The 19,459-nt window shown below is 40.1% G+C and overlaps 1 protein-coding gene across 3 annotated transcripts in view; it reads left to right on the top strand.

Moving 5' to 3' along the window:
- Positions 1-4,644: 4,644 nt before the first annotated feature.
- Positions 4,645-19,459, top strand: part of FAM13B (family with sequence similarity 13 member B) — a 51,496-nt gene continuing 36,681 nt past the window's right edge. For all 3 annotated transcript variants that reach the window (XM_059825164.1, XM_059825165.1, XM_059825163.1), the window contains exons 1-4: positions 4,645-4,668; positions 15,645-15,811; positions 16,794-16,984; positions 17,435-17,647. In XM_059825164.1, the coding sequence (XP_059681147.1) occupies positions 16,828-16,984; positions 17,435-17,647 (370 nt within the window). In that variant the 5' untranslated portion in view covers positions 4,645-4,668; positions 15,645-15,811; positions 16,794-16,827. The remainder of the gene's footprint in view (positions 4,669-15,644; positions 15,812-16,793; positions 16,985-17,434; positions 17,648-19,459) is intronic.

The raw sequence follows: 19,459 nt of genomic DNA, 5'->3' as shown, positions 1-19,459 counted from the left end.
TACACCCAAACTGACTCCTCTGGAGTTAGTATACTTTGAGCGTGAGTGACCACACCATGAAATAACATGGGAGCAGCAGAGAGTGATTGTGTTGGCAGCAGACAAATTGTGCTAACTTGAACTGTAGCCTTTCCCCAACTCAAGGTAAAAGCACGACGGCAGCTCAAATATAGATCCTTGTGAATGCAAAGAATACTAATTCAAAAGGGATGGGGACACTCAAGCTTTATTTCAAGTTAACTTTTCAGTGGAAACGAGCTTTACGGCACGAGTTCATGTCTGTCCACAGCCCAAGCTGGTGAATGCAGAGAAAAGCAAATAGGAAGTGAAAAGTGAAAGTGTGCAATATTGTAATTTTTGCTTCTCTGATGCATACATTGAATGATTTTTCCCTTTGGATGAATACTAGCTTGCATAAAATTCAAATAACTCAGCTGTCTACAGATGGGGGGGAGTGTGGGAAGAGGAACAGAAGGAAGGAAATGGAACTGAGAAGATTGAATTAACCTTTCAATGTCTTGAATTTCAAGAAGGGAAGAATTATCTCCTGTTAAGTCTGCAACTATGCAATTAAAATATGCACAAGCCTTAAAAGCCACATTTGCCCCATATTCCTAGATCTCTACTTTAAAGACAGATCTTCCAAACCCAAGATTCAGATCCAAAAAGTATTCAAAGGCAGGAAAAAAAATCATATGCTGTAAATGTTTATTTTAATCACAGAACTCTGGTAGAAGAACGAGTAAAAATGTCTGACATTTCTGTAGAACATGTGCTTTTGATATTGAATTTGGTTTAAAAAATCCTTACATATGTGTCTAGTAATGGCAGACAGTCTTTGAAAAGATGAATGGTTTTCTCTATGCTGGAGTTTCTGTTTCCGTTAAATAGATTCTTTCACCTGTTTGCTTGAGTGTTGTGAAGCTTCATTTGTTAGTACAGGGCAAAGCTTTAAAAACGGCCTTTGATTCTTAGGTGCACTTTTGGACACCATGAGTCGCAAGAACTGGATACTTGCTGATTTGAGAGCCGCCATGGAGAGTTACGGATGTCCAACATGGCCAAGTGTCTTGTGCTGGGCATCCTGAAACAAAATGTTTGATAGAAAATTTTATAATGCTGGAAAAGAGGAACAAAGTAAAGACTCAGTTTGGGGACACGTCTCTGTTTCTGGATGAAATATGCAGGAAAGGAAAGCATTTTGCAGAGCAACCAGCTGGAAAGTGTTACCGTTTGAAAGGACTCACGTTTGTCAATATTTTTGTACGGTATCAATAGGATCTATTTAAGACAAAAATTGAGCCCTTCCAAGTCCAGGAGAGTATATCAAATAAATTGTTTGTAGATAGACAATTAAATCCAAAAGCAAATACTTTGACACACGGATAATTCCCTCCCCCCCACCCCCCAAGTAAAAACTGTTGACATATAATACACAGGTACTACAGCAGACAGTGTCTTGCTTTGCTATGCATCAGATTTCCATTTCCTTCTAGTAAGATAATGACCCAGTATGAAGGTAAGGAATTGCACAGCAGGCTATCAACCTTCAAAGGATTGGATGGCATTGTAAAATTGATTTAAGTTCTGGAGTATTCTAGCTCAGTTTGTACTAAGCCTTGTACAACAGTGAGCACAGTTGGGATAGGGCTATTTTTCTTTCATTTCCTTCAATTTCTGATGAGGAGTAATGCAGGGCTGTTGCTGGAACTAGACTTAATTGGAAACTAAAGTGTTCAGAGAATATTTATTCTAAAGTCATACTAGGTCAGGACGGAGATCGGGGACCCATGAAGGAAATAGGGGTCCAGTTCTTCTGCGACATATACTGGTAATAATGACTTGTGCTCACGAAGAGCTCTTCCTGAAAACATGGGAATTATGCTAGTAATAATTTCAGATCTACTGAGTTACTTTGTGAGAACCTAGTAGCTGAATTTCTGCAAAACTTTCAGGCGGAGCAACTTCGCTGGACTTGTAAGATAGCACACTGAGCTACAGAAATGGCTCACCCTTCGTGGTGTGGCCCTGGACATGGATTTACTGATGAGACAGGGATGCCACGGCACTCTGGCTCTTTGGTCCTAGGAGCCAGATGCTGACCAGACGCATCTGCCAAGCTCCTGGAGCTGTGCAGCAGCTGGGGAATGGGTCCTTCTCCTCATGAGCAGCCCCACGCTGCGGCCTTGTCACTGTGCAAGGCAGTGCATTGTCATATGTCCTGACATGTGGGTGACAGTCCTATGTCACGTGGTGGGACTGCAGCCATGCACCTGCACAACCCCTGCTCACACTGGGGCTTGCTCTGTGTGTGCCAGTGGGTTCGGAGGGGGTAACCCTCTGCGAGTTCCACGCGGTCTTGTTTAGACTGCTGAAACTGGGCTGGGTATCTGAGCTCTGCGGCAGTCTGCCTACCACATAGGCAGGAGAATTGCAAAATGCGACCATAAAATTTGAGCTGTGCCCTGAGATAGTGGAAAATGGATGGGGACAACTACCACATTGCTCCACTGTAATTTTTAGCCATGATCTGAGAGGCAGATGCCTTCAGTAGCCGTATTTTCGGGGTGTAATCACACAGCTGCTCATTAAGTTGTTGCCTCCCTTCGCTCTATATACACCATCTTAGAAAAAGTGGCTAAAGCACCAGGACTCCCATGTTCTCCTCAACATTTCAGAAATAGGCAGCAAGAACCCAAAGTGAGCAGAAAAGACTAAAATGGCAGCCTGGGACTGCATATGTCTGCCCCCTGCAAGGAACGTTGGAAGCGTTTGAAAGGAGGTAGGATAAGCTGGCACGAAATGGTGTACTCGGAGCCAGTTCAGAGGAAGGAAGACACTGTCTTGGACTCAAAACCAGTGAACAGGTGCTGTGCAGCGCCTGCCTACCTGCCTGCCTCTGCTGTCTGTCTCCTCTCGCCGCGTGTGTTTTCTGTGTCAGGTTTCTTGCAGTTTTATTCCTGTCAACTGGCCAACATATCTGCTGAAGAGCCAGCTGGAGTCCGCTCTCTCCCATGTTTCATCAACAAAATTGCCAGCTTGTTCTGATTCAGTATCTTTATTGTTGTTGATGAGGCTAAATGAATCAGAAAGAACACAGCTATGTATACAAAATACAAATTCGGAAACCTCATCCTGATGCGAGGAAATTTTATTAGCTGTTCAAGTGGAGCAATCTGCTGTGAAAGCAGACCGACAGCAAATACAGATCTCCTGAGAGGTCGTTTCCCCTGACCCTACACATTTTATTGTTTTTGTATGGCACCTCCTAACAATACCACATCTTCTAGCAGGAAAATATAGTTTTAGATCTGATTAAAACCAGGCTAAATTACTGTGGGATTGTGATTCTCCCTTCTTCGGATTCTAAATGTAAAACCTCTTAATGAGCCTTATAAGTGTATCTCTAGATAAAAATCTAGAATCCATGTTGGAAAACCTGAAACAAAACCCTCCCAGCTATTGGCAATATGGAAGTTTCAATTCATCCCACCCTACTTTTATCATTTTTTTCCTTTCATATATTCTTTGTCAGTTTTTCATGGGAAGAAAAGCTTTTCCTGAGAGGATTTTTACTAACTAAATCCAAATTTCCTTAAATACTTTATTAAACCCACCACCTATGGCTGCTGGCACTACATGACAGAAAAAGCTGTTGTAGTTTCAACATGGCATGTGGGAACCACAGACTGTCAGGCACGGCTTTTAACACTTCTGGTGTAAGCTCGCATCTCCTCGCTAACTTAGTTTAAGGGTGCTAAATTTTGTATTTCAAAATGCATTACTTTGTCAAAGGGCACTTTGGTACTTCTGGCGCGCTTACGCTTGGGAAACGTTTGGGAGCGATCGCTCTTGACGCTTTAATTCAGAAAATTTACAGGAAGTATTTTAACATGGTTACGAGAAACGCACAACTGTAGATGCGCACGAGCCTGCACGGCGACACTAATGGCAGCGGTCACTCTCTGGGCACCCCTGAGAACGCACGGGCCGAGGCAGGCAGATGGCTGAGTCACTGTCAGGTTAAGAAGAAGAGGAAAAAGTTAATCCCTGCGTCATTGCTCGTTGTTCCCGGGTGCGGTGTGGCAGCGCTTGAGGCTTCCTGCAGCCGAGCAGCCCGGGGCCATAACGGAGGGCGGCCCCACCGGCCCAGGGCAGGCCGCTCGGCCCGCCAAACTGCCCCCGGCCGCCAGCCCCCTTCCTCGGGCGGCTTTTCCCGCCCAGGGCCTGCGCGCCGCCGCAGCGGTGCCTCGCCGCCGGCCTGAGGGCGGCCGTCGCCAACGGCGGGAGCCCGCTCCCCTCAGCGCCGCCCCGCCCCGGCGCCACCGGCGACCCTTCCCCGCCCCGCAGCACGTGACCCCGAGGGAGGGGGCGCGCGTTGCACCTGTCAGTCAGCGCGTCACTTCCGCCAGTTGCCGCCGCTACCGTTGGGGACCCCCGCTCGCGGAGGCGCGCTCGAGCGACGGAGCGGCTCTGGGGACGGACGGCGCCCGGGTCGGCAGCGCGGCGGCCGCGGCAGACGGCGGGGGCGGCGGCGGCCGAGGGAGGAGGCCTGCGAGGAGAGCGGAGCGACGAGGAGAGGCCCGCGCCGGCCCCCGGGGTAGGAAGAGGCGGAGGAACCTGCTGCTGGTGCTGAGGACGGCGGGGAGGGCGAGTCACCCGGCAACGGTGAGGGGCTGCGGGGCGCATGCGCGATGTGCGGGGCTGCGCGGGCCGGGACGGGGTGTGGGGGGGTCGCCCCTCTGCCGCGGGGGGCGGCGGGCTGCGGCCCGGCCCGGGCTCCCCGCTTTGGAGGCGGCTTGCGGGGCAGGGAGGGTGTCGCGTCAGGCTTCAGGAACCTTCTGGGACCAGCGCTGATAAGGGGCGCGGGAACTTCCTCGTCTGGGCAGCAGAGGTGGCGGAGCCGGGCGTGTTGCAGGGCGGTGTGGTGCAGAAGTTGCTAGAGGCTCTCGGAGGGAGCTGTCAAGTGGTGCGTTCATTTCCCAGGTTGCACTTGTGTCGGTAGGACCTTGGAGGCAGCCCTGACAGCCAGCAGGCAGTTCTGGGCTCTTCCAGAGGGGTTGTCTGCCGAGCCTCTTCCCTCCTCCCACGGTGGATCAGCCTTATCCCCCGCTGCGATGGGACTTGGCACGCTGACAGTGTTAGCCTAGCAGCTCCCTGCCAGCAAAGTTGGTTCCAGAAGTTAAAGAAGGGTTGTCGCTAAATCTTCTGTGAATACGAAGGCAACGCTAGCATTAAGAACGCTATGGACTGAACGCTCCAGCCTGTGAGCAAATGTATCTTCTGAGGAATCTGTCAGTGTGGGTTTCCATTGTTCTTGGAAGCTCCTTAGGGATTTAAACATTTGAGTGTAAGTGCTTCTTACTACCAAAAAGTTTCTTTAACATGAGATGCTCCAGTGTTAGGGTACTTCTTCCAGCTTGGGAAAAAAAAACCCACCAGCAACAAAAAAACCTGCCATCAAACACTGCAACTTGAACTTTTAAAACACAGTTCTCTTACTCTTGAAGTTCCTTGGTCTGGCAGCATTTTTAAATTTTTACAAAATTTGTTACTGCTGTCAGGCACAACAGGGCGGGGAAAGGTAACAAATCAAGAAAGTAAATACCACCTAATCACTCTTGCCTGTTTAAAAAAACCAAACTGAGTATTTCAAAACCTATACAGGTTTTTTTTTTTTTTTCAGGCATGTATTCCTGAGTGTCCTCAGGTATGGAATAGTTAGTATGAATAAACTTTTGAATAAATTGTTGAGCTGGATTAGCATTTAGGTTCGAGGGTTTTCTGTCTTCTGTGCAGTTTAATCTGCCAGCATAAAAAAAAAGAAAAAGCTGGTTTGTTGTCCTATATTATAACAAATTCAATATGTCCTGTTAGCCCGTTTGTTATTTTTTTTAATGCTCATTACTAGTAAATTGCTTTACATTTTCTTTGTTGCATAGATTTGAAGGTATTTAGAATCTCTTTTTCCTGCTTTTTTGTACATCTTTTTTTCCTGAATTTTGTACATTGTCTAGCACCATCAGGATCCTTTCCTTCTCTTGACAACGTTACAATAACAAATTAAATATCTCAATGTTTTGAAAGCATCAAACTGGAAATTTATAGTATGATTTTAGAAAAATCAATCAAGTAGAGTGTTTCATGGTTACATTTAAAGAAGTTAACTAGGAGGAGCTCCTGATAATTTCTAATGCTTGCAAATTTTGACGTGGACAACATGGCACAACATCTGAGTTTGGCAAATGATAGTGTTTAGTCTTAGTCGTTTTCGGCTCTTGTTGTATGGGCTGCTTGTATCATTGGAGGACACATTCTAACAGCTCATGAAAAGACTTAATTTAACATTTGTTATGTGTGGCTCATAATATGAGACCTGTGTAAGCAGTGAAGCTTTTCTTTCTAATGTACATAACAGCATGTTTGCAGAAGCAGGTGAGGCTGAAGAAATATTCCATGCGTTTGGAACAGACATTAGTTAAGTTTCGTGAAAGCCCTGCTTTCTGTGTGTGAAGGCTTTTTGTGGTGTTTTTTTCCTTTTCAAATAGTCAACCTTTTGATCTCTGGTCAAATGTTTATAGCTCAGCAGTGATGCCCTTTTCTAGGGCTCATTAGAAAGTGAGTAAAACCTGCCAAGTCGGAGGTGATTTTTTTTAGTTTGTATTTTGTTTTTTTGGTTGTTGTTTTGCTCCCCCCCCACCCCGCGAAAAGAAGCTGTGGCTCTAAGGAAGAGGAAGTCATGTCGGTAAGAGAATGCCTTCAAGTTGTCCTTAAATTCTGTGCATAACACCAGATTATTTTTTGCTGCCATGTTAGCACACAAAACAAAAATCTAATAGCCATTGGGATGAGTGTGAATTGACATCTTGCAGGGCAATTCAGTATTTGGGTCTGTGAGGATGAAAGATGGTAAACCTTTTGACTTTTTTCCCTGTATTGCAGACCCAGTTCTATATTTATTAATCATTTCAGATGTGAGGACTGTTACTTAGGAACCAAAAAAATAACACTTTATCCAAAACATCTGAGGAGGAGATATAGAATTGAAGGAATATTAAATCCTCTATGAAGAGCTCTGAAAGAGGGAGATTTGTGACTTGTCATGCAGTTTTTAAAGTGACTGATATATCAGTTATTCAGCAGTATCAGTATGTCTCATCTCAAAATTGTGTTCGGGCAGAGAATACAAGAATTTTGCATTGCTCCCTGGAAAGTTAGTAAAATTTGGCAATTCATTTTTGAGTCTTTTGCTGACTATTATTTTCTGTAAGTTATAAATTTTACCTGCAAAAGCTTTGTTTGAGAATGATGACTAGCTCTCTCAAGGCTTTAGTAAATTCACATTTGGTTTTGTAGTTTTGTACTGGCTTCATAGCCAACTGTTGGGATTTGTGAAAGTTCAGTCGATTCAGATGAATTCCGTGTATTCTTGCAGCCTATAAGATAATGTATTTGTTACTGCATCTTCTGCCAGGCTTTTTTTTTTTTTTTTTGGTAGAGCTGATTTGTTTTTAAGTCTTAAAAAACATAGTTTAGAAGGTGATTATGGTGCTGAAAACCTGCTATGTTTCCAACATATTGGTGGAGTCATTCAGTACAAGAAATGGGTAATATTTTGCAGCTGGGTCTAGGACCATGTTCTGATTATAGTGAAATGAATAGTTCTGTTGTGATAGTAACAAACAATTCTGCTCTTATGGTTTCTCACCTGTGAATGTGTGAAATTATATCCTGTGTATTTGTCTTAAAAGAAGAAAAATATGACAAACTTGAGCTTAAAATAAAGTTACTGCATTATGTTTGTGTTCAAACAGCTTGTAACAAAGGCTGTGGTTGCAGAGCCTTTTTTATATTGAGATATTTAAATGGTTTATTTTCTTCACTCTGGATATTTGTAAGGACATTTGGGTGGGGCAGCTGCTCAATCAGAGCAGAGTATCTGGGGGGAACCCTGAATTGATTGTCCAGGTTCCAGTCTCGCTAGCTGCTCTCTTCATACGTCTCTTCTGTTCAGTGCTCCCTGCAGTGTGTTCAGGATGAAAATTTGTGCTCAGCTGTGTAGGATAATAACGCTTGGACAAAATTGGAATTATGAGAGCTGAATCTTATGAATGTGGTTCTTTCTTCCTTTATACTCTTTTTTTAAGTGTGTATATTTGAAAGGTTTTTTCCCCTTTTTGCTGAACTTCGTGTTTTGTTAAATATTTTGTTGTCTTGTCACTCTTTTAATGTAGTCAGGTTACTTAATTTTAGCCTGCAGTGTAATTTCTAACCTTGTGATTTCTGGTGGTATCTTCAAATTTGGTCATGATCAAGTTGTGATAAGAATTGGTTGTGGAGGAGACCTCATTAACAGTCCTCTCTTTTTTTTTTTCTTCTTTATTTTTTCTCTTTTTTGCCCCCCTTCCCCTGCAATTCAAAGAGTCATTGCTACAGAGTTGAACACTTCATTGAAATGCCTTATTCCTTCAGTGGGGATGTTAAGACTGTCCCTTTATTTTGGTGGCACGTGGTCATCGTTAATGACAGAGGCAGTGTTTCTGTAGCGAATGGGCTATGTATTACATTCTGTAACGTTCTGAGTTCCAGTGAGTATTTCTGCCTACCTGTTTGGGAGGGGGAGGAACAAGCTGATGATAAATGTATGTAATAGGATAACTTATGTATAATAAATTAAGTTCATTATATATTTATAGTTTGCTTTTTTGGTGTCTCTGAGGTAGCTTGATTTCTGTTCCAAAGTCTGTCTTAACATCAGTGACATTTGTTAGCTGCTTTGGTTTTATAATGTGAACCTCTCAAGTTGCATAGTTTTACTGACAATTTCTTCCTGTCTGTTACCTTACTGTACTTTTATAATGCCATTGCACTTAAGTTCTGTATTAGCTGATGTAGTGGCAGTTATATGTGTGTGGTTGGTGGAGCACAGCTTTACTCTGGGGGGAGGCAAGTAGGGTGAATATAATTAGCTGTTACACAAGATACAAAAGCCTTTTTATTTATTAACTACTGTTGTTAAGAATGTGATGGGATCTGTGCGAGCAGGAAGTTTCTTTATAATTCTGCACATGTGCACTGGCAGCAGCAGCTGAGAGCAAATCTGGCAGTGTTCAGTGGTGGGTGTGAAGCAATGAGCAAACATCTACTTTTTTTCTGGTATCGCTGATGGTTTTATTTAATTCCTCTTGCTACAATGTAGTTGTAGAAGGATTATGAGTTGCTGTAATGCTGTTAAAAAGCCTTTGGATTTTATCTAGTAAGTGAATATAGAATGTTATCTTTGCATATCAAAACACTTGAAAATCAGCTAACAGATTTCCTTGATCTCTCAGCTTGCTCTTTTAAAATTTTTGGAATTTTGGAACGTTGCTTAAATCGTCACTGTATTTGAGGCTTTACTAATGTTATTGCAATACAGTTGCTAAATGCTTAATTTGCTGCTTAAAATTCGAAGTTTTGTAGGGTTTTTTCCTAAATTTTGCATTTAGTCTAAAGAAAGCCTGTTGTAAAGATCTGTATTTGATGACGGGCTTTTTCAGAGAAAGTGTAATCAGGTTCTGTCAGCTGAAAATATAGACTAAACTTTAATGACTGGAAAATAAGTAGTAGTCAGTACTATAGTTTCTTGGCTTGTAAATTTTACAAATAAAATCCAAAATTCTACCAGTTTTAGCAATAGCTTTTTCAGAGGAGCTTTCATGAGTTGTTTTGCTGCTTTCTTCCGTGGTAAGGACGTAAGGCTTAATTTGAATTGTTCTAATTTGTAAATTAGAAGGCTTGCTACTGCATTTCCAGGAAACAAAAATTGCATTACAGTTGCAGTCTACTAACTCTGATGTTGTAATTTTTTTGTGCTTTTATTTGCTTTGTTAGTATAACCAGTATTTTGTCAGTTGGGTATTTTCTGAGGCTGTCTTAGAAGGGCTGGTGGCAGATGATGGAGAATTTCGGCTAATTTATTTGAGGTCCTGTGTGTGTGAGTACACATGTGAAGGCACATCCGTGCAAGTAGTGAGCTTATTAATTAAAGAGCTGTTGTTGCATGCTGCTTCTGACTCCTTTTGTGATTGTGTGCAAAACTGCAACAAGCTTGTTTCCTTTTGATTCCTATTTAACCAGAAAACAAACATGTCAGTGAAGAGTTAATAACCGTACTGAGAAAGGAGGGGAGCAGGGAAGTCGCATCTGCTTGAAAAGACATTTATTCTAACATGGTTTCCTTCAACACCGCAAGTTAAATTCTGTAGTTATTTTAAAACATTATCCCTTTATGGGGACGGGGAATGTATTCTTAAAAAGACCAGCTTGCTAATTTTAAAATAATAATTGAGCCCAATTGTCTAAATTGCCAGTCCAGACTTTTGACTAAAATGCCTTTCAATAGCTGATTTCACTGACAGTCAAAAAGAGGAAATCTTCCTTTAAGAATGTATTTTAAGCTAATCTTGCTGGTTTTAAAGCTTCTTTCTTTGAAAAAATTTTGTTTTGACTACTCAAATATATTAATGAGTACTTAAATGTAGCTTTAAAATTGATTATTCTTTTTACATGGAGGATATTCTGTATCTCTTAATATTCAAGCACTTGCACAGCTCTGCATGCTCTTAACTCTGCTCTTGAGACAAGTATCCTTTGTCCTTTTCTGTGTCCTGAGTTTGTGGTAGTGTTCTGTTTGTTTGCTTAAAGCTTGGGGTGGGTTCCACCACACACACACACACACACACCCCCCCTCCCCAGTTTTGGGAGGTTTTTTTGTTTTCCTCAAAGCTGTGTCCCCTGCCTCAACCTGGCCATCTTTTCAATTTTGACTGGGTTAATTTAAATGAGCAAAACACTATGTTTTTACTTGGTAGCTGAACAAGAGCTGAAAATCAGATGAGCAAAGGCTCTTCTGCCCAGAAGCATTTCATCCATTGCGAATGCTAACAGTAATTTGAGTATACAAATGGCATAAAAATCATCAGTTTGTGTCAGTTGTTATGATCATGGTATTACATTAAAAAAAAAATCTGTTTCCTTCCTTTTATCTTGATAAAACTTAAGAGCAATTTTTTAAAACATAAATTAAATAGTGTGTAGTACAGCAGTTGCCAAATGGGGCTATATGTTCCACAGTGAGCTGGTACAGAAGTTTCCCAGGCAAGTCTTCTTGCTCATGCTCACACCTGGCAGCTGGCTCTGGATGATGTCATTGCATGAGGAAAGCTGCTGCGATTCCAAGTTGGAATCTATGTCATAAGTTTAGGCCATCATTTTGAAATTCTTAAAGTCTGTTATAACTTTGAACGTTTCAAACATAGGTAAAAAAATAATTCTTTATTTGGATTTAAAAGTATGTTTACTACATGCATCCAGAGGGACAACACAGATTTTGTCTAGTTATAAGTAAGTCATATAAGTAACATAATACATTCTTCTTATTTATCAAATATAGAGTACGAAATTAAAACCTAGTTTTTTTGAGAGACCTTAATGTTTTTGTGGAATATTATTTGTAAATAGACATCCTTGTATGGCAGAAGATGAGCATTGATCCTCTTTGTACTGCAGGATGTGTACGTGTTCTGTTAGGACCCTGTGTGCAGGCGTGTGGGTGGCTCACAGGATAACAGCACTGTGGACTGAAAAAGCCAAAGTCTAAACTTGAGGTGTATTTCCTGAGAAGCAGGGGCAAGCGATTTTCTTGCCCTATAACACTTTTTTTTCCTATCTAAAAATCTTACATTTAGTTTTTACTTTTTATATGTTATAAAGAAATTGCTGATGATGTCTGCTAATCCCACAAATAATATATTAAAAATAGAGCAGAACGGCAGTCACTGTTAGCTTTGGTTTTGGCTTCACAGACGATACGAATTTCTTGCTAGATAAAACAAGCAAATAAAAGAATTGCTTAAATAGTTGAGACTTGTGGCAGAAATTCTACATGCAGAATTAATGTTTTCATTCCTATGGCATGGTTTCAGTTTGTAGCCTTTTTGTTTATTTTATTTTTACTTCTTGTTGTTTCACTCCTTTGTTTTAAGGAAAGGCGGTGGAGCCCTGAGAACTTTAATTTAAAATGACACCCATATATTTGTAGTTCAGCCAGTAATGTAGAAGCTGAACTAAATTTAGGTCTAAACTTTCATATGTATTCCTCAAATACTAACAGTTAGCCATGTATTCTGTCTTTTCTTTAGTGGCATTTCATATGTGGGTGTGAATACTTCTCTAGTTGCCAAGATAAGTGAGTGCTATTATGATGGCAAAATGAAACTCGTGGTGCTGTTTTCCCAGTAGACTTGATGAAGTATGTGCCCTATTTAAAAAAAACAAACACAACCCCCCCCAAAAAACCAACAAACAACTCCCCCAAACCAGATTTATTTTATTTTTTTTAAATAACATTTGAGAGCACTGAAATATGCAGCATAGAATGAAACTTGGTGTTTTACCCTCATTTAAGATGCTTGGGCTCGAGATGTTGCATAGGACATAGTATGGGGTTTTTTCAGCCTCTTGTAAAAATCTGGTGTAGTGCGTGGTCACAGTAAGGTGTGTTTTCAGTTTTCTGCAGTTCAGTTTTGTAGAATGTTATTGTAGCTTAGGGGATCTTTGTAAATGTTTGTAGTAACAAGGGGGGAAGGTAGATTGAGAAAGATGCAACCAGAATATTTATAATAAAGCACAAGCTAGTTGGTTTTTGTTTTGGGGTGTGTGAGGTTTTTTTGTTTTTAGTTATTGTGTTTTTCCTGATAGGACTTTTGAAGCATGTAGGTTGTGAAATTGGAAGGGGGAAGCACATGTTCAAAAGGGCCAGGATAATATGGACAGAAGTAGGAATAGTTGATTGAATGGATCAGCTGCTGTTTTCTGAGCTGTTTGATAGTGGCAAAAATAAATAAATAAATACACCCCCCCAGTATTGCTTAGTATTTGTAAAAGACTCTAGAAATAATTCTGAAGGTTATATATCTTGTCCTAGTTTTCATATGTGTCTGCATTGAAGTGGTATACATCCTGAGTTAAGGGAGGGCAAGTGGGAAAGCTGTTGATCAATACAAAAAGTGGAGATACAATATTTAATTTTTAACAGTTTCTGAGCCTATCCTTCAGTTTTACAATGTTGGAAAAAACAGGAAATAAAACTCGCTGGAAGTCAGATAACTTTTTTAAAGTTTCTGGCTTTTTCTGGACTTGGTAAATATCAAATGCATTGTATCACAGCCCGTGAAGGTTACACCAAAGCCTCTACTAGAAGGCAAAAGACTTAAATGCTCTGAAAAGAAATTGGTGTGTATAATGATAAATTGAAGTGTGTGTATATAAGGATGTATGTATCTGAGAGGGTGAAAATTAGGCTTTCACTAATTTTTCTAGGTGATGATAAGCCATATAAAACTTCGTTTAAAGTGTAAGCTTGGGTTGTAAATCCGGTTTTGCTCTAACAATGAGACAACCAGACTGTTTCAACTTCATTGTTACGTTGCCAAACTAGTTAAAATGGAAGTCTTTTTTTCTTTTTTTCATGTCTCCTGAACGAAGTGAATATTCAGGTAGCTTATTTGTCTGCAGCACCTGGTAAAAATGGCAATGCTTTTATGTCAGCTAACTAAGCACAGAGTTATCTTTGCTAAGGAAACTGGACCTCAAGATTGTTCATTTGGTGCTGAATTATAAAGAAGTGGTTGCTTCTAATTTGCTCTTTTTATTAGGTGATGTTTGTTTTGAAGGTTTGTTTGTTTGTTTTAGCAAGGCAGCCTGAAGCATTGTGGCAGATCCATCAAAGATTTTTTTTTTTTCCCCAGCTGCCATTAACCCCACACTTGGCTAATGTGAGTCTTTCTGGTTCATTGTGGATAGGTTGACTTTGGGAGAAGTTGAGAAAATAGACTGTGTGCATCTTCATATTGAAAAAATTGCATGATATATTGGGATTGATTGAAATCTACTTGCATGCAAAGATTGTGTTGACTATCACTTAAAATACCAAAATAATAAGGAAAATGGCTGGGCAGTGTCTTCATAAATTATAGGAGAGTCATGAATTGCGACTGCTTCACTGTTGAAATCTGGCAGGATCTTTTAGTAACCAAGAATACACAGTGACAGATATTTAACATGATTGGTTAAAAAAAGAAAAGTAAAGCCTTTTGACTGCCATATAACCCTTCATTTTCTGTTGTCAGCTCACCTGGAGTCCTGATCTCAGACCAGGATCCACTTGTGCGAGGCACATAACAGATTTACAACCTGTGTGTAATACAAGACAATAGATAGAGACAGATGACAAAGACCAGGAAAGAAGATTGGTCAGTATTGCTTACATCAATAGGCAAAGATTTAAACACTTGTAAGCCTGAAATATTTTTTCCTCTAGGCCTCAATGCAAGAAAACTTTGAGGAGGATGAAGCAGTCTTGTATAGAGCTTATAGCCAGCTCCCTTAACACCTGGGTGCAGTTTGGGGAGGATTGTGAGCAGGAAAACATTATTTATTCAAACTATTGGAAGGACTCTGGATTCCTGGTGTCATAGGCTGATGAATGGACTGGCATTTTGGTACTGAAATGAGAGAGGAGTAGGTTGTCAGGACTTTGAAAGTGAAGATGAAGTTGATTTGTCCTGATGCATAGAAGGAAGAGCCAGTGTAGAGGAACAAAGAGAGGGAAGGTACTTTTCTCAAGTGTGTCAGCTGAATTCTCCTATCTTTCTCAAATTAGAAACAGAAGGTTTCAGTACGTATACTTTAAAGCCAAGGAAAGCCTTTTCATTGTCTCATTTTGGTGATGTGTGTTGTGTTTGTGTGCGTACGTGTATGTTGCAAGCTAGTTTTGCACAATTACAGTTGCTTGAATTTAATTACAACAGGTAATGGGTGAGACCAAGAGACTGAGATGACCCTTTGACTGTATCTGGACATTAAGTCAGGTCTGCTGTGTCACGAAGCTGCAATTTAAATTTTAAGTACTGCAGAAAACCAAAAAGGGCATTGCTGTGGTCCATAGCTATTTTGAGAGCTGAGAACGTGAAAAATGTCCAGATAACTGGGATTCTAAGAAGAGGCAAAAATGTGGGTGGTTCTAGGGAATCTGATTTGGGGATGCTGCTTCCTGTATCCATATCTGATGATCATTTGGACTTTGAACTGGCAGTTAGGACACATAATCAACTTTCTAGAAAAGGTGATCTGTGCCACTGAAAACTGGTTGACTATGTTCCTTAGTTAGGACTTTGTTTTTGGTCGTGCCATTTAAAGATGGTGTGGTAAACCAGTGCCTGAGATCCCCCTAAGAATTTTATAACCACTAAATGTTTTAGTACGGTAGGTTCTATAGAACACTTCTGTCTAACATACTTAGCCCTTTGTGATCCTTTGGAAGAAGAATGAATGAGTCTGAAAATTATTTCGTAACTGTTAAGGCTTAGATGTCCCATGCTAACTTCTGCTTTAAGTTTGTTTAACTCCTAAGTGAAAAAGGGGATTTGCTTTTTTGCGTGCTCTCCCGTGAGCCCTGCTAATGTGGTCTTTATGCTTTCTTGTTCAGAGCAAGAAACTGATGATTTGACAAGGAGAATTCCTCAAACGTGATGTTTAGACTTGTGACTGAGTTTAAAACTGTTGAAAACTTTATGGTCTAATAATATTTTCCTTACTTTCAGATTAACTGCTGAAGTACTGATCGAGTTCTGCTATTCTTCAATGAGGAACTACAGGCTGATCTTTTGCCATAATCTTAAACAACCATAAATGACAAAAGAATGCTTGGTCAGTGAGGGCAGCTGGCGCAGAAAACGTTTTTCAAACTCGGCTGTTTAAGTACTCTGAGGTAAGTTTCTTAAACTACTTTACTCAGGCTATAGGGAAAAAAAAGGATGTATGGATTTCGGTATCTCTAATCTATTAGGATTTATCAATCCATTAGTGAACAGAGAATTAAGTTTGGTTGCAGTGCTTTGACTATGTATGTACTTCATGTTCTTTGTGCCATCCTCTGTGAAAGTGATTGCTTGCATTTAAGCAAGTATGGGTTGTGTTTTTAATTATTTATTTTGAAAAGACATTTTTTGTTTGCTAGAAGAAATATTTTGGTTTTGACAGGGTAACAGTTTAACTGAGTGACTTATGCTGCCTTTGGTAATACCTTTGTTATCTATCTAGATCCTTTATCAAGCAAAGGCTTGTAAGTAAAGCTTGAGGTTTTGCATGATAGGAAGAATGGTATCACTGAGCATCTAGAAACTAGTTTCGGGGGTTTTACGTTCAGTAAAATTTTTAATTTGATGCAGGTGTTGAAAGCTTTATTGTTTAGACCAGCAAATGCCAAATATATTAGAAGTTGATTGCAGTGCAGTTGTGTATCACAAAATACTTAATCATTTCATGTAACTAAAACTTGGGGTTTTGGTTTGGTACTAGTTTCATTTCCTCTTGAGAGGCTTTCGTGTTGGATTTTCAAAGCCTGACTGATAAATACTGTCAGAAAATGTAATGAAAAATCTAGGTCTCCCAAAGTACCTTAGAATTTAAGTGACGATGTTGTAACTAGAATTTTCTGAATTTTCCTTGCTGCTGTATATGTTTTTCTCACTCCTCTGTTGAGGATTGAACAGAACACCTTGGTAATAGTCATTTATCTAGTTAGCTGTATTTGGAGTCATTACAGAACTTTTCATTAAATCGGTGAACTGATTGAGAGAGACTGGAGAGTATTTGCATTAGGTAATTAAAACACATGGTGTTACAGATCAATGCATTCAACAGTGTACACTGAAGTATGATTTTTGGTTTTAATTCCTCTTATTTGACAGAAAAGACAGCTTTGATTTTTGGCTGCAAAAAGATATGAGGAAGAGCTCCTCCCCTTCCTTGAGTAACTGCAACTCTGTTCTTGCTAACAAAATATTTGGAATTCCACTTGATGAGCTGCAGCAAGAAGGGCAACCAGACAATGAGGTTCCATTCATAGTCCGCCATGTTGTGGACTATATTGAGGAACATGGTATGTATTATCTTGCTGTACTTTAATATAGTTAGCTGTTATTCTTGCAGAATAGATTGTGTTTTTTGAAGAGTGCTTGTTTTCTGAAGTTACTTATATTTAATTGGATGTGATTTGGTTGAGGTTTTTTCTTTTTTGGTGATACACACTTCCTTTCTTTATTCCTTCTGTTATCTTTGATTATCACTGTTCTCTAGCTAACACTAATGCAGGCAGCTCAGCAGGGTACTTCACAGCAAATGGAGTGGTTTAGGTACTGCTAACATTTACCTTATTATTGTATTGTTAGCTGGGCATAAGAATGTGTTTGCTGGGAAGGACTGCTGGAAGTCTTGCAAAACTGTTGTCCATTCAGTATGTGAATTGTGCATACCTGATTATCAGTATTTTCTGATATATTTGTCCATACTAGATCTAAAAGTTTATTTCTGCAACTTCTTTCTAACGCAGGGGGTCTGGAACAAGAAGGACTTTTTCAAGTCAATGGGAATGCTGAGACAGTGGAGTGGCTTCGGCAACGATATGATAATGGAGAAGATGTGGACCTGGTTAAAGAAGCAGATGTACCCTCAGCTATTAGCCTTCTTAGATTTTTTCTTCAAGAACTTCCAGAGCCAGTTATCCCAGGCAGTTTGCACATACATTTGATGCAACTTTCTCAAGGTAATAATTATTTTTGATTCAGTGTTTTTATTTTATTATTTTAAGAGTAAAGACCAGTATTAAATTGAGATTTGTAGTGGCATGAGGGTGTCTTTGGTGTTCTGTGTAATAATGTGTGTATCAGGAGGCATTCAAATATACCTTAGCACAAAACCCAAATAAATAGGTCTTTTTTTTTAGGCAACTGAGTCTGGGTTCAAAGACAGTTTATCCCTCATGCAGGGAAATAGTGAAGCTGCCACATATCATGCTGGTTAGTTCTGAATATTCCATGTTCTTGTGGGACACTGGTTAAAGCTACTGGAGTCAAAGTTGTTTGACAATTTCCCACCACTGATGCTTTAAAAGTGCTAGGGAGTGCTTTTGTCTGTTTCTCTATTTCCTCTGAATTTCACTTACTCTGCCTGTGCTTCCATGGCACTTAAAGCTTTTGTATACTAGAGAGATCTCAAGCCCTATACTCATGTCATATTTGTTCTTCCACTGGATTTTTTTCAGTTTAAAATTCATTTGTAGGAGGAAAAAAAAAAACAACTGTCATCAGCATATTGTTGTTGCTAAGTATATTTTTTTCAAGTACTGCAAAACCTTGCCCTTTCACATTGACACCCATATGCTGGCACAGTATTTTCTTTACTAATTCCCAACTTGTCTATCTGTAACCACTCTCCTGGGTCTTTTGGCCTCTGCTGTGTTGAGTGGTGTTGGAATTGATTCATAACTTGACTAGTAAAAACGCTTGTCTTGCAGCACTACATTAATAATGTCCTTGCAGGGTACGTTGATGTCAGAGCTCCGCACCCTGTGACATAACTGATGGTTTTGCTGATTGTCGCTCTTCAGGAGTGTTGCTCATTTTCCAGTGTCAGTTTGTACTTCTTTCCAAGTGCTGGCCTTGTTTTGCTTTGTAAGATGCATGATTTTGTTTGATTTAATTTTCTGTTGTTGAGTTTATTCCTGGTAAGAACTTTATAACGCTTGCGCTAGTCCTGTTTGTTCAGAGTGGGAATTGGTTTGTAGGATGAGTGAGTATAGCATTGTTTTCATATGCTGTTATGCTGTATTTACCAAGTGCTGAACTGGAGGGTCATCTGCAGCAGCGTGAAGCTGCTTCATTTTCTTCCCTTGTTAGCCTGTATATCCTGAAACTTTGAATGTGGTTACCTGGGTAGCTGGTGAGCAGAGGCTGAACACTGATGTGTGAGGCACTAAATAGTCTTGTGCTGGAAACAATTTTTGGAAGCTACTGACTAGAGAAGCTTGTTAAGGCTGAAGTTCTGTTTGTTTGTGTGTCCTGTGCAGTAATGAGAAACGGAAGTGGATAGGGAGTTTCATTAGTGATATGTCTGCTATTTGGTTTGCGTTGCTAAGGTCATGGTTCATTGGACCTGAGTAGCTAGTAAACTGTTGTTTGGGTTTGGTTTTTTTTCTCTCCTCCTGAAAAAGATGATAAATAACAAAAGGATTGTTAAGACAGTAATATAGAAAGCTGCTGGTTGCTCAGCTAATACTGCTATGCACCTTGATTTGCAATGTTATCTATTAGGACTGGAAATGGGATTGAGGTATGTTCACTTGATGTGACAGTGTAATTCCCTTCTATGACTTGCAAAATATAGTGTGAAAATTGTGGGGTTTTTTGTCTTTGAGTAGATGGTTGTGGAAGGATTTACGTATGGGTTGTTCACTTCACTTAAACTTGCAGCTTATTGTCTTTACTGTCTTTTTTAAAGTATAAAATAAAGTGATTTCAGAAAGATTTAAGTTACCTGTGCCAAGGAAAACAAAACACATAAACCTTTAAATGTTGTT

The sequence above is a fragment of the Gavia stellata genome, chromosome 16 (genome assembly GCF_030936135.1).
Source record: "Gavia stellata isolate bGavSte3 chromosome 16, bGavSte3.hap2, whole genome shotgun sequence".
In the NCBI taxonomy this organism is placed as follows: domain Eukaryota; kingdom Metazoa; phylum Chordata; class Aves; order Gaviiformes; family Gaviidae; genus Gavia; species Gavia stellata.
This window is presented reverse-complemented; position numbering and strand designations above follow the sequence as displayed.